Source organism: Gasterosteus aculeatus, chromosome 1 (genome assembly GCF_964276395.1).
Source record: "Gasterosteus aculeatus chromosome 1, fGasAcu3.hap1.1, whole genome shotgun sequence".
In the NCBI taxonomy this organism is placed as follows: Eukaryota; Metazoa; Chordata; class Actinopteri; order Perciformes; family Gasterosteidae; genus Gasterosteus; species Gasterosteus aculeatus.
The window spans coordinates 14,377,391-14,392,753 of NC_135688.1; the positions used below are offsets into that span (position 1 = coordinate 14,377,391).

Consider the following 15,363-nt stretch of genomic DNA (forward strand, 5'->3'; position numbering starts at 1 on the left):
ACAGAGGCGTGTTGGGACAAGTTTGATAAGGGCTGGACGCCTGACACGTAACACTCCCACTGAGGACACAGCACAGCCATTTCTTCACAGTGTGCGGCACAAAGTTTAAAGACAGCGACATCCAAAGGGAATGCTGCCGATCACCGCAGACCGTTCACGATCCCCCCGAGGTGCTCGAGTGCAGACGAAGTCAAAAAACGCCATTAATCTCGTTCATTATAACATTGCGAAGCAGCGGGTGATTGATTCCGTAACGCGATGCGTATGATGAGCTTGGTGAATTTCTTCGTCTAGACAAAGAGGGGCAGAAGGAAACACATGAATGGGTTCAAGGGGAAGGCGCTGCTGCCAACACGCCGCCAATCATTTTCACAGAATCCGAGAATTGAAGCGATTCTTTTTACAGTGTGAATGAACGCAGGTGTTTGTGTAAAAAAAAAAAAAAAAAAAAACGTGTTACCGCCCAATGAAATCATCTGAATAGTGTCACACCATCACCTCACAAAAAAAAGTAACAATCCCATATTTAAATAGTTCCACCCGAGAGGTGTGGAGAGGGCCGTTAAAACCCGGGAGCCGCTCATGAAATCCCGCAGCGGACTCTGAAGTGTGCTTCTGAATTGTGGTCTTTGTGAGCTTAAGCTGAGGCGGATTTTGCCAGCCAGGGAGCGACACAGACAGGGGCTGTGTTTGCCTTGGTCGCTTGCCCACTTGCGCCACGCATGGCGCCGTGCTTACGCTACACAGGCGAGCCTGTTTGGGGAGGCCAAGGCAGTTACACGAGAGAGTGGCGGGGGACCCTGGTTGGTGCCGGGTGGGTCGGCTTGTGCGGATGTGGACTTTACTTCGGGTGCAATGGGATCGCTGTTCCATGTTGCAAACTTGCTGATGCGTGTGGAGTTTTAAATTGGAAACGCTTTTAGTTTTCATAAAAAAGGCCTCCTCACAAAGGGTGTGAATTGCTCTTTCTTCCAGATAAATATTGAACTGGCTCGTTTTTGTTTTAATACTAAATGTAATGGCTGTGTCCCAGATACATTTTATATGACAAAAGACAGTTTTTAGTAGTGTGAATATTGTCTCACATCGCAATGCACAATGAATTGTGGGAGATCGGGAAATGGCTTATGTTTGAAGTGAATTTCTTTCAACATTGTCATTTCATTGCAGTTCACATGACCTAATCACAATATGCAGTATATACATGATTTGTTTAATTATATTTTTTGGTTATTCTTTTAAAGAAATTAAATTGGAGTATGATTGAGTCCATAGATTTCATATCACTTCCTGTTAGTAGAAATGACATTGGCGTCTCGTACAGTAACCAAAATACTTTAGAAATGTATCCAGAGTTTCAGTTTTTTATTTCTTTTGTTCTTTACGACCTCAACTTCAAAATCAGTTTGATTGACGCGTGCACACATCTTAAACCACTTCCTGTTGGTACCAAGCGGACAACCAAAGGACTTTTTCGCAAGTACTAAAGACCATGAACCTTGAAAAATGCTAAATACTATTTGTGTTTAGTGTGTATTAGGAAAAGGGACAAAGTGTCATACTTTAATCCTGTCAATGAACCCATTGAGGGAAAAAGGGATCACATGCGTATTCAAGTTAAATTTCTTTCTCCCCTGAGGAGGTGACACTACGAGGAGACCTGCTGAGAGGCCTTCCTGTGGTTGGAACTGGCGGTTGCGTGGTGGTGGTGGGGGGGGGAGAAGAAATTTGCATTCTCCCACCAAGAAAACAACTTCTCTTTCACTTTCTCCCTCCTCTGTAGTATTTTCTACAGAGCACAAACTCACTTTCTCCCAGTAAACCTGGCACCTGTGTGAGGAGCAACACCAGCAGAGTTGTTCCAGTGCAGGGCGGGTCCAAAAAACACTATTTTTGTAATCCCTCCCACCCGTCTTACTCAGTTCATAGGCATTCCAATGGTATTTATATTTCCCTCCAGAGCCGGGGGAAGTCGACAGGCATTCACACAGACTTTAGATTCAGTGCGGCAAGGTGGGCAGTGCTCCCGCAGCCTCCTTGCCATTGGCCGCCTGTGGTCACATGAGCTGCAGAGATAGACTGAAGTGTTGGCACTCCTCCCCCTAGGCTCTGCTCTGCCTTGCTCCTCAGCTCACTTTAGGGCTTTTTGCGCCTGTATGTGAACCTTTCTGTTGGTGGGAGAGCGCGTGGGTCAGTGTCTCATCAGCCAGGGGGCTCGTTTGGGGTCTTTCAGTCTTTCAGTTATGTTTCGGGAGCTCCCGGAGTCCACAGGCAGCGAGTGTCTTGGGAGTATGACCCCAGAGACTCAGGACTTCTACCTGAGAATGGACCATCACCGAAGACGCTCCGGGTACCGGCTGGGCAGGATCATTGCCAGGCAGCAACTACTCAAGAAGATCGCTGGAGGTAGGACAGAGCCGTTTGGACAGATAGATAGACCTTTGGGACTGTTGGTCTATCGCTTGGAACTCAGTCTTCCTTTTTCGACTTGGCTGCAGAGAAAGGGGCAAAGTTTGAATGAATCCCTCTTTGTCATTTCTCTAGGAATGTTAGCAGTAACAGAGAAGCCAGCTTGTAAACATTAAGTGAGTGCGAAATGACGCATTCTTATAAATATATCAGCATGAATGCAAGACAACCTATTATCAAGTGAACAAGGGCATCTTTGGCGATGTTTGGGATCAGCTGGTTGTCAACAGTTGACACCTCTGGTTCCCTCTGCACTGGATTTCCGATGGAGGTGTAATTCAACAACATGAATCTTTGGGGGTCAAATATTGTGGTGACTAAGCTTGTTTGTTTGTATGCGTCTATGTAGATAAATCCTAAACGTGACTGTAAGCCACTAGAAAGTCGAGGGGGTGAATAATTAGTATTGACTGACTGTAACAAACACTGATAGGTGATAAGCTTTGGGACCATAACACGAGGTTAGCTCACATGTAAACAAGAGATATCAATGAATATCTGACAGATTTAAAAGCACTCGGCCGGGGTCGGAGCTCGGAGAGCAATGGTGCAGCCCGGACCACCCGGACCGCCATCGTCATCGTTCTCCAAGGGCTGTAACCTCTCGTCTTTGCTCTTACCTGGAGAGTTAAGGTACCCGGTCCTGGGAGGGGGGCAGGGCAGCACAACAATAGAGCGGGACAAAGCACTCCGGCAGACGTGAGCAGCCTGACGCCTGATCACAGGGCGGCTGCATCTCATAAGACGCTTCACCGTCTTCAGCCTCAAGATGCCAACGCGCAGCATAGTTCTCCTCCCAGTCACACTAACGAGATCGTCAGTCAGATAACAATGCCTCTTGTGTGGGAAGGGTTTCCTGCATTGCCAACGAGGACTTGGGCAGCGCGTAAGGCATCGTGACGTTAGGAGGGAGAATGGGTGTGGGATTGATGTGCAAAGATGTCCCAGATGTGATACATAGAGAACCCTTGTTTTCAGGGTAAAATCTCCGTTATCTGATGTTTTGCAGACGTGTGCAGTCATGTAACCCGGCATGTGTTTTCAGATGTCTGGTAGTACAGCTTACAGCAAACCAATAATTTAGTTGATTGAATTGAATTTAGTCGAGGACAGAAAAATATAAACATGTTTGTGGGGTTTTAGAATCTGGTTATTTTAACAGTTTTTACTTGTGTTTATTGTCAGAAGGGACTATTTATACTTTCATGTGCTTTGATTTCACATAAGTTTGAAGTTTTAGTCGTGTGGTTGCAAGCTACTTTCAAAGGGACCAGACATTAAGTTTTGAACCGTTAATCCTCACGAATTAGTCATTAATACTCCAATTAAGTTATGTGTTAAATATCCCCCAAACTGAACTGCAAATGTAGCTGTATGCTGTAACGAAATGTAGTAAAGTAAAACAGTAAATACGATATTTTTCCAGTGATATATCACATAATATCTAGCAGTTTTTCTAAACTTTGCTAATCTTTCTCACAAATGGCAAATAATACAAGTTTCTCCAGCGTGTCTTTTTCTAAATAGATGAACATAAAACAAAGATTACACCATTGTCCAACCTATTTCATTTTCGGTGCTATATTTATATAATTGGATTAATAAGTTATTTAACCTGCCTTGCCTTAAATGTAAAGTCTTCCTTCCTTTTATCATTTATAATAATGCTGCCCCTTGTGTGATACACATACACGTCTGAAATGCGAGGCACGAGAGCCAGGTGGCGTTTCAGGGGACCGGCTGCAGGGCCGCCGGATGGTTCTCCTTGCGTCGCGGCGTCTGTCTCCTGCATTCCAGCTGGCCAGCCCTGTTGACACAGCAGGTTGAAAGTGAGAGGGGGGCCATGGCGATGAGCAGAGTTTCTAAAGTATTGTTTCACTGCAGATTCCAGGAAAGGCTGTTGGGGTCTTAGTCATGTTTCCGATTTGATGACTTTTCAAAGCCCCCCAGAGGTGTACGTGTGCGTGTCGGGGTTCTGATTCAGTCCACCATGAATAGCTACTGACGAAATACTGGGACGGATGAAGACCGGAAAGTCCCTGACTTTCTCTGACCTCCTCGTCTGGGTCAGTCGATGAATATAGATGCAAAGATGTGTGAAGTAAGATGAAACACGCGTCTCTGTGCTGCACAGGGAAACCGTTGTGCAAGGGAAAGGGCCTGTTCTTTCGTTGTGGAGAAATGTGTCTCCTTCCCTGAAAATATGTTTTGGACTTGTATTCCAAAGTCCATCACTCTGGAAACTGGGTTCGGCCGCTTTCATCACCGCCATTGCTCTTTGCTCAGCCTACAAGATTCTCAGGATTTCCTACAGTTGTTGGTTAAGATATTATACATTTTGTATTTGTTTGCCAATTGTATTACTCACTAATCACAATTAATTTCAGTTTTTTACAATTTCATGGAAAATGATGAAATAGATGTGCCTAAGTTGCTGATATAGATGATGGCTTTTTTTTTTTTGCAATATCAGGAAATGTAGGAGTATGTATGGAGATGTGTTTCAGAAACAACACCTACTTGGTTTAACACTATACACGTAAATGAAATGTAATAATAAAGCCACGGAAAAGTCCTGTAAACTTCACGCAGGCTCTGGTGGAAACCCTGAGCAGCTGAATGCTGCGCCGTGACTAAAAGCTTCCTCGCTGACTGTGGCTTTGGGTCTTTTTCTCATTGTGTTTGGGACAAGAAGCCACGTCCCGTTTGAGCCCTCCAAGGCCCTTCTTCATGGCTTATTAACCTCGGTGGCTGCAATCCCGGGCCTGGAAAGGCCGTTGGCGCATTTTTCCATGGTTAGGATGTCGTGAATCTCCTGTCAAATGACACAAGTTATTGCGTGGCAGCTGTGTGCTTATCATGAATCGGCCTGTGTCGGTGGGTTACAAAGACGGGCCTTTTATTGGACTGTGTGGGCTGAAAGGCTTTTTGTCTTTCAGGTTATCGGGCCCATTGGTTCTCGTGCGGCCGTCAGTGTTCATACTTGCAGTCGGTTGGCTCAGTTCAACAGCACGTCTCACTTCTGGAGAAAACCCACTTAGCAAGAAGCACAACGTTTCCGAGCAGGGTAATGGTGTGCAACACTAGATTTTACACAGGAACCCTTGAGCTTGTCAAGAGGAGAAGCTCTTTCCTCGTCCTGCTGTCTGTCTTTTGTGCAGCAGATGGATAATTGATCTAAAGAAGCTCTGAAAAGGGGGTTGGATTGTTCTGTCCTTTGAGAAGTTGTAACGGTAAAAAAGACTCTTCAAGGTGAGGAATCTAGTCGGTCTCGGTCCTTTCCTACTCAAGTCTGCTCTCTCAAAAGCACTGAATTATTCATCAGGGGTTTAATTCAAATGTGGCACGCTGGATCATCTGTGGGAAACAAATCCAACTGCTCCTCCATTCAAATGGGGGTTCTATGATAACTTCATGAACCTCCCTGTTGTACATGCAATTGTTATGCAGTGTTTGTTTGCTGCCTTCAGGGGGAAGTAAATGATACTGACCAGGAGGGAAAAAGCAATTTGGACAATGTGGTTAACCGCTCGTCACCTCTACCGTCATCACACTTCAACTAATTCAATCTAGAGCTTGTAATCTTTTATTATTATTCTGTCTAAAATGTATTCGTATTGTGTTGATGGGAATTATTCTCCCACAATGCAATGCAGATTGCTCAGAGGAAAAAACTTTTCCCAAACTCTATTTGAGGGACATCTTGCAAAACAAATTATTTGACTAAAGCAGCAACACGTAGCAATTGCAGCTTAAAACTTACTCTGCAAATTATTTATGAAATACCTTTCATTATAAATGAACATTAACAGATGCTGTATCATTGAATGTTGATGTTGTAGTTATTATTTTTATTTTGATATATCATCTGTCTGACCCGACTTTGCTGAGCAGGTAGAGAAAAGAAAAGGTACATCGCTGAAAATGTTATTTCAGATATGTCAGCATTTATATAAATGAATAGACAGTGAAAAGATCTGATTTCTCTACATTTTTCAATACTTATTACTGTACATCCAAAAATTCAGCAGCCACGATTCCCGAAGTCTGAATGTACCGACAGTTGATTGGTGCCTGTTGGTATTTCCCTGCCCTGCTCATGAAGAATGAGTAAATGATTAGATTGTTTGGGAACGGTCAGGAACAAAGTGCCTCAATCCAACCAACCTCCGGTATATAAAGGTCACATTCATAAAGCCGGTGTGTAGACTCCCACTTGTTCCTCAAGGTGGCAGGCTGAGCTCATGTCCTCCCTGTACTTCCTTTGTCCTGTGCATGAATCAGTGTAGTTCAGCTGACAGCTGCCACATGCGCACGGCTAATCATTCACTAAGAAGCGATTTGAGAAATGCCTCGGCTGCGCTGTAACAGGAGCGGAAAGTCACATATTAACAGAGCCGTGATGGAAACATTTTCCCAGGTCTCCTACATTTCACAGATTAGAAAATGATAATTCACGTAAAAAAGCCTCACTGCTGCGAGAACTACACAGAACTCTTACTCATAAGGAAGATCCAGGACATTTTTCATGGATGAATTAAGCTTTATTAAATTAAGTCTATGTTAACATTTGATGACTTTAGTGTCCGTCAAACAGCCACATATACGTGTCTCAAGAAAGCAAGGTTGAAATTGATACCAAAAGACACAGACACAGCTGTAAAGTGATCAGCGACATACTCAAATGAATTTGTATTTACTAGATTACTTTTTTGTACACCAAGTTTTCACTTAAAAGCACATTACATTCTTGAGATACTGATTGATGGGCCTCAAATGTATTGGACCGTCTTGCACATTTTCCCCAAATCTGCGTGTGCGCCGTGCCAAAGTTTGGCCCTCTGCTGCCCCCCTGTGCTATAAATGTACATCACATGCCGTCAGCTGGAAAAAGTGAGCATGGCAGCATGCATGCAGGCCACAGACATTCAGCCGCTGTCTCTTCACTTTATAGGCCTTTCAGGCCGTCTGAACGCAGCCTGTCATTCATGGCCACGCGTGACAAATGTTCCATTAGTGCTCCGGGTGTGAGGGAGAGGACGCCGTGAGCGCTCGGATGAGGCAGAACAATCGCTTGGCTCTTTCAATGGGTCTCATTCTCGATACCTCATCGTGCAAAACGACACGCGCTGACAGTATCATCATCTCTGCTGTGACTCACAGGTCTGTTGCCTGAGCGCTGCTCCTGACGCAGCCTCGTGGCCCGCTCACTTTGAGGTTGTTAATTAGCAGCAGCGTCCCCATGGAGGGCTCCATGCATTTTATTGAGAGAGGGCTTTCTCACGGTAGGGACTCCTGTTCTGACATTGCCCCCCCCCCCTCTCCCTGTGTAGTCTCTGAGGGCCTCTAACCAGAGAAGGAGGGAAACTCACGTTTTCCCCTCTGGGATCCAGTCCAAAGACCTAATGGAGCTCCGCAGGATTCACCTTCAGAGGAGTTTCGTCTATGATGTTTTTATTCTCTCCTTTACCGATATCCTGTACTTTACAGAGCTGTGGTCACACATGCAACCTCATTTGTGTGTTTGCAGTATCTATTTATTAGCATCTTCTAAAGCCAAAAGGTCTCTCATCATCACACACTTGATTTGTGTGGTTTACAGGATGTATAAAAAACATGTGATAACTTTCCAGTCAGTCTCTTTACTTGTTGCAGTCGAGATTTCAACACTGCTCGCAGAGTGTTTTGTCAGTAATTCATAGTCATCTCCCTTTTAGTTTGTGTTATACGGCGGTCTTGGAAAACCAAATTACAGTATTTATACAGGCTATCAAAGGGAAGAAAGAACTGCAGCCACACAACCACGTATTACGAGTGGGAAAACAGCGTGACATGGCAAGGCATGCAGCCTACTGTGCTTTACAAAGACATGTGTGGACCTCAAATCAGGACGCACACAAACACACACACACACACCCCTAAGAACTTGTGATGAATGTTTTGCATGACCACATGGGACACTGTAGGAGCCTACTGTAGAGGGGCTGGCATAACGGACAAGGAGGAAACCAATCTGAGGGAAAACCTCTCCTGGTACAATACAATAGGCTATCTTACTGTATTATATGATACAGATGTGTCCAACTTTGTGGAGCTCACTTTGATAAATAAAAATATATATTTTGTAGTTGAAATTCAAAACACTATCAGGAGAAGAATGGCAATGGAGAAATAAACTGTTGAATATCATCAGAGAAAGCTAGCACCATGATACGTGTTATCACTGACCAGCCTTGAAAAAAACTCACGGTTTTGAGGGAGGTACGCCTGGATAAAATGAAAAGGGAAATCACTAAAGTTTATGTTTCTATCACCAAAGAAAGAATATCCCCCTTAATGTCCTCCAAGATGGTTGTGAAAACATTTAACCATGCATGTGAACATAACCCCGATCCAGTGCCTGGAAGCGTTTAGTAAAATGCATTGGGCCTTGGAAGCCGCTAGTAGGCATTTAACAGAGAGCTGGGGCCAGAGGTTCTCCTTTCTAGTGGAGGGTCACTTCTCATGCCAAAATGTCCCGTAGACCAAAGGGGAAGAACACCTGTCTGTCAGACTGTGGTTCACTGAACACTCCCCTCGCTTCAAGCTGTTTGCTCAACGACGCCTGGGAATCAAACGTGTGGTTGTTAGAACATCTTCTCCAAACTGAGGGAATTTGAGGCGGTGTGTTGAGTTGGATGAACAGTTTGTACAGTTTGAGTGCCACGGCATAACATAACCTATTATTTGTGTTCTGGTTGGGAGCCCCAACCGATTGGGTCCGGGATTAATTAAATATAATTCTTTGCTCAAAGGCTGTTTGTGGTGGTACGACTGTGTGAAATAAAAGGAATCAGCTTTGTGTTTTAAAATGAGGATACTGGTAACACTGCTGACAAATAAGGCCCATGAATGTGCAGATATTGTGTCGTCGCTCTTTTGCGACATGTAAGTGCTGCAGGAGCTTCCAGACTTGAGAGGGGGACAAAAAGACAGACAGAGAAAGAAAGAGAGAGGGTTGATAGGCTGTTACCCCTGAAGATGAAAGAAGCCTCTCTCTGGGTGTCCTTCAGAGTTGAAGGAGAGTGTTACCACAGCTGTGCTCTCCTTGTTTAAATGCAATACAGGACCTCAGGAGAAAAACACAGCTCAGATGACTTTTGACCTGGCGGGCTTTGGCAGTGGTCAACATCAGCAGCTCCCTATAGCTCACATTATCTTGTTATTTACTCTCAGAATCAATAAGTTCGTCCTGTGTGTGTGCGTGTGTGTGTGTGTGTGTGTGTGTCTGCGGCAAACGGAAAGGTGAACAGACGGTCTTTCACCAGTGGAGTCATTAAAAAAATACTGCGATTGTTAAACCAGACTGTGTGCACACTTAAAACAGTATGTATCTAGGCTCTGGCTTTTAACGGAGAAGACAAAGAGCCGAATAGAAAATAATGATGTTATGTGCTATAAAAGGCGGATCTGTAATGAATAAAGGGGGCTCTTAAATGAATGGTGGATGTCTGTGAAACCCTGGCCTACGCCGCTTCAGAATGCTAATGCCTCCTTGGCACTGGCTTTTTTTCCGGGCTGGCACCGTGTTTGTTCTCAAGTCCCCCCGTCCTCCAGGAGCCATTCACGTCTTGCTTTGTATATGCGCTTGTTACTGGAGACCTGTGGCCCACTGAAAGGATCTCTCCGCAGGTCACCGTGGACCACGGGGCGAATGCCGGCCCGGGATTTGCTAGCTCGTTTGTATTTGAGGGAATTTTTTGCTCCGGTGTCTTGGCAACGCGACCCAGAGCTGATCATTTTAAACCTGCGCCCCGACTACAGGATAACAGGTCCCCTGTGTGCCCTGAGGGATGAAATGAGGGGGGGGGGCGGAAGTCCGTGGGTGATTCAACCCCGGCACTCTGTAATTACTCCAGGACTGCGGAGCCAGCCAGTCAGCTCATGTGCCAATCACTGCATCAAGGATAAAGTCACATCCACAAAGGCGCTGGGTTGTTAGTCACCGTTTGTAGACGGATAATCTCTTAAGATTTGCCCGTTGTCCTTTGTCTCAACGCCGCGGATAATGAAAAAGCGGAAAACCTGAGGACGTGTTATCAGTGAGTGGTGCCTCCTGTCATGCTGATTATTGCGGCTTATTGTGGTGAGAATGTCGATGGAGTCTGATGGACATGTAGAGTTTTGTTAATTAAAATGGGCAGGCATTATTCCCACGAAAATGTTGGTGAATTCCACTCTGTGCATCGCCAGCATTTCCCTTTAGACGACCTGAACGGTCCCAAACACAGAACAGATATGCTGTGACTCCTCCACCAACGACCACGAAGCGTCTCCATCTGTTGTTATTGGGGCTTCCTGTTGGCTCCCCTACGGACACTTAGAAGGGGTGAGACAGAAGGAAATGCTCGGCTATTTCGGGCGTGAGACATCAGATGTTGTGGTTTTTGGGCAGACTGGGAGAGGGGGCAGCGTGTTTCCCCTCGGCGGTCTGTCTGGTCTTACTTTTACAGTAAGAGGCTGACTGCTCACTGTGTGTGTGTGTGTGTGTGTGTGTGTGTGTGTGTGTGTGTGTGTGTGTGTGTGTGTGCAATTAGCAGGGAAAGAGAGGCCTCTGCTTTACGCCTCCCAGCGTGACGACACCTCTCCGCCAGCCAACACCGCCGGGGGAATCTTCTTTTCTTTTTTTCCGTATCGCTGGCTCGCTCGTCTTCCTCCAGGTGTTACAGACACACATCTCCACAGTCTCAGTGTTAGGCTATTGTCTGAGGTTTTTTTGACTGACATTTCCGTCTGGCTTATTCAGTCAGTTGTCTCTGCAGCGGTGCCGTGTCGGGGGGGGGGGGCGGACTGGATCACGTTTGTAAGGTTCTCCACTGTTGGTGCTTATGAATTCAAGCAGTTTGAGTGCTTTTAAAGCTGGGATCTGTGCCAAGTGTATTTATTGTTGAATGGTTTGTTAAGGTGACTAAAGTGGACCGTCTGCGTCATTCTGTCTGTGCTTGCAGCTTAGACTTGTGTTTTACAAGAGGAAACGGCAGAAACGTCACAAAGCAACCCGGCACTGTAGCAGCGGGCCACATATGGAATAGAGATTACTCTGTAGGAAATTATAGATGGATGTAATGTCCTTAGGTAACCATAGTACCACGGCAAATCCCAGTCATTTCCAGTGCTGCTCCTTTTATCCACAAACTCATTTTCCTTTTGCATGATTTATTATTGAGAACTTGTTTTTATGATGTAACGTCAAATAGGTCATTTTCATTTTTTAGAGGCTAATAGATGATGTATAGCTAAGAAACAAAAAACATAAGAATATAATTACATATTTTTACAATTCCTCATTTCTTGGCAAGCAACAATATCTTTCAGATATTCCTGGAATAAATCATTCATTGTTTCGTGTCGATTGACATGGCGACACTGGCTCAGATGACGCAGAGGACACAATTCCTCAGTCACTGTCTTTTCCTCAGACAGGCCGACTGAGGCTGAGGTGAAGCAGACGAATATATCGCTCTGATGATGTGAGCGCGGAGGCCTGTTATACCCGAGTGCCTCAGCATGATTCACCGCTTCTGATTGCCGGCGGTTTATGTCATGGTTTCCCCCCCTAGTTCAGCCGTCTGCATTTTTCCATTGCGTTGACCTGCTGGTGAAACTTCTCTCAAAAACGACACATGCGTCGCTATTTGTTGGAATTGAAACGTTTCCCACGTTTGCCGTGACGCTTCTTGGACGACATTTGGAAAGATTGGAAAAGCCAACATCATGCAATCTGACCAGAATGACCGGAAACAAAAAGGGGTTGTGGTGGGCAGAGCCGGGTAGGAGGGTCGGGCACATGAAGCTGAAGGGGGAGGGAGAGGGGGGGTTGTTAACGTTAGGGAGCCTGTCACAGAAAGGGGTGGGTGGAAGGAGAGACTTAGTGTTGGGACAGGCACATGGTGGTTGGGGGTAGATGGAAAGAGAAAAGGGGGAAGAAGGAGCCGCGGATCTGAGTTCTAACTGCAAGCTGTGCTCAGAGAGAGAGAGATGGAATGTGGCTCAGCGTGGGAATGAAGATGCTCTGACATGCTGAGAGACAATCTTAAGTCTTGACGGATATTTGAACCACTTTGGCTGTATGATGAAAATATCTCGTAAGTACACAACAATTTGTTCCCGGACAAAAAAACCTGGAGTTAGTTTATTGAAGGATATTGGAGAGTAGACGTATCAAAGCCTGTGCTTTTAATGATTAAGTGAATAACAACTTCTTGTTGTTATGTTATTTTTCCAAAAGTGCACCAAAGAAAGAGATTATGGTTAATCACAAAGTTTTTGCCATCAGAGTGACGCAACTCAAGACAAAAACAAGTTTTTATGTAGTTGGTGGAAAATATTGTGCGAATGTGAACTAACCTTTTTTAAACAATGTCATAATTATGTCAGAGCTTGCCGTATCATTTCCTGCGCCACTTTGGAACATGCCATATCTCAGTAGCAATTGCATCACCCAATGTTCTTGATAGTGGACGTCACATTAAGTAATCTGTAAAGGAAAGAGTTGCCTGATGCCACAGATGCTTAAGCCGTACACAGCTTTTGGCATTCTGGGCCATTGTGTCGCAGCCAAGCCGGATTTCATCTCTTTGTGCAACTGTAATTTTATACTGTACACAGTTTTAAAGCTGCTGGTTGTGGAGCGCAAACACAAGTTCTCATTCTTTGGCACGGTGCCCTCCCAGCCTCGCAGCCTTTTATCAACAGGAGATTTCCTTAGAGAGAGGATGAGAGGACAGAATGTCTCGGCATCGTGTTACAGAATGCCAAACAGAGAGGAATTCCCAGCTCATGTTACCGGCGGTCCAACCTGCGGCTGTGGGACACAAGAGGACCTTGCAGCGCCCTCCGTATTTAGCTGCAGTTAAATAATACAGGCTGGATATTATCCCCCAGGGAGGGAAGCCTAGCTGCACGGAGAGCCTTCAGCTCTCTGTGATACAGGTGGGAAGAGGTCAGCAGCAGAGGCTACTGGCAGCAAAAAACACATGTTGACTCAACTGCTGGTTACAGGGGTAAACAGTAGAGCCTTTTCTTTTTTATCATCCAAGGACACAGGGAACTGTTAATGTTTATTCAGTTGTTGGTCAGCCTGAGGACCAAAGTCACTTTCCATTGATTTCTCTGCGACGCAGACGAGAAGCTGCGCAGGTGAGAAAACAGTATTTTTGAGCAAAAAAGAAAGAAAAAAAAAGGTGATAGCAGTATCTTCATTGCTAGGTAACAGTTGTTGTAATTGCACAGTATTGTGTGGTGAATGGGCGCAGTTCATGTTTCAGCCATAGCGTGACAGGGAGGGAAACTGAGACCTCAGATGTGTGATGGGAGAGCACCTTGTTACCAGTAGGTGCAGCTTATGTGTAACTTTTCTTGGATGTGATTGGAATGTTTAGCATGGTAGAAAGCTGGCTACATCGCAGGTATGTAAAAGACAACAAGAGGAAGTGGGAAATGAAATGTCTGGCTTTTAAAAGGAACACTGGAACCTGTAGGAATATTGTCATGTTAGATTCAAAGTCTCACCGTAGAATTGTGTCGTAGATGATTTATGACACTTACCACATTGTGATTTCTAATATATCAATATTATCATTGTTAATATGATTGTTGGAAAAGAATACCGTGCTCATGTGTTTCCAGATTTGTAAAGTAGATGTTTTTTAAAGGGGACAACCAACACTAATTTCATATTATCATTGTTTCTATCAGTTATTTTAATTATTTGAATAACTATTTGAAAAGTCAGGGAACCAAATCATGTGCTATCATTTTTACATTTTTTGCTTAAAGAAATAACCAAATAATTTACGAAAAGTTTTCCTGATGATGTTCTGTCAATTGAGTAATCATACTGCGATTCTTTAATGTATTTTTCAACACAACCACATACTGCCTTTGTTCTCGTGAAGCAGATTGTTTACTGTACCACCAGTGAATTTCTCACTGTGACGGTAAATGGCCGCCTCCTTTTATTAACATTAATGGAAAGGTGCCAACGGCCTGTTTCCTCTGCTTGTCATCAGCGGCTCTGAGTCCTGCAGCTCTGTGGGTCACAAGGACAAACATTTGAGCTTGACTGCTGGGCTTAGTTGTTTATACGGGAGACAATGTGATAGACTGTAAGAGTCACAGAGGGCTGTGAGGAAGATCATTATTAAACGTATCTATACATTTCTATTATCTTTCTTTTTTTAAATGTTGTGGCTCTGTGTCGTTTTCTTCGTCTATTTTACCTACATTCAAAGTCTGTTTTTTGGGTTATATCACACATGGCCATATAAGGTCCCACGTTGTCTCACGCTTTCTCAGAATAACGGGGGATTTCAGTTTGGGCATCATCCAGGTCTGTCCATCCCTAAAGTCTTTTAAGCGTTTTAAAGTTGTTTAGGGGTTCCACGTCCAGTTTTCTTTTACTACATGTGTTGGTGCACAAGTGGTTTTGTCAAAATGACATTGACATATGGTTCGATTTTAATTTTTGTATCACCTTTTAACCCGCCCACTTGTGTGTTTCAGAAATTGAGGCAAAAGAGGCATGTGACTGGCTGCGGGCAGCAGGATTTCCCCAGTATGCCCAACTCTTTGAAGGTAATAAAAGCACTCAGTCTACTCCCACACACATTCATCACAAAGGGGGGGGTGTTGTTTGGTTATAATATAGAGGATATTGAAGTAGTGCGCCAATAAAATGGCTTTGTAATAAACCAAAGATGGCAGTTTTATTTCATCTTATTTTTTTAATCTGTTGTGAAACAGAACACTGTTAACGGCTGAGTGTAAGATAACGTGTGAATCATGGTGTGCACAGCCATCTGGTGAGTCACCCTAGTCCTCAACACTTTTCACAAAAGCATGTATTCATTGCTT

General features: G+C 44.5%; 1 protein-coding gene and 1 long non-coding RNA gene across 7 annotated transcripts in view; one reads left to right on the forward strand and one right to left on the reverse strand.

Annotated features, from left to right (window-relative positions):
* Window positions 1-15,363, forward strand: part of stard13b (StAR related lipid transfer domain containing 13b) — a 49,787-nt gene that overhangs the window by 25,445 nt on the left and 8,979 nt on the right. For 3 of the 6 annotated variants that reach the window (XM_040173495.2, XM_040173504.2, XM_040173522.2), the window contains one exon: window positions 15,013-15,084. In XM_040173495.2, the coding sequence (XP_040029429.2) occupies window positions 15,013-15,084 (72 nt within the window). Of the gene's footprint in view, window positions 1-2,124; window positions 2,407-12,371; window positions 12,594-13,615; window positions 13,648-15,012; window positions 15,085-15,363 lie in introns of those variants that run through there. The other 3 variants (XM_040173513.2, XM_040173530.2, XM_078098849.1) reach the window with 3 other exon arrangements.
* Window positions 1,351-3,299, reverse strand: LOC144405509 (uncharacterized). The gene is made up of 2 exons (XR_013467140.1): window positions 3,090-3,299; window positions 1,351-2,492 (listed from the first exon to the last, which is right to left on the reverse strand). It is a non-coding gene; the product is annotated as an uncharacterized LOC144405509 (long non-coding RNA).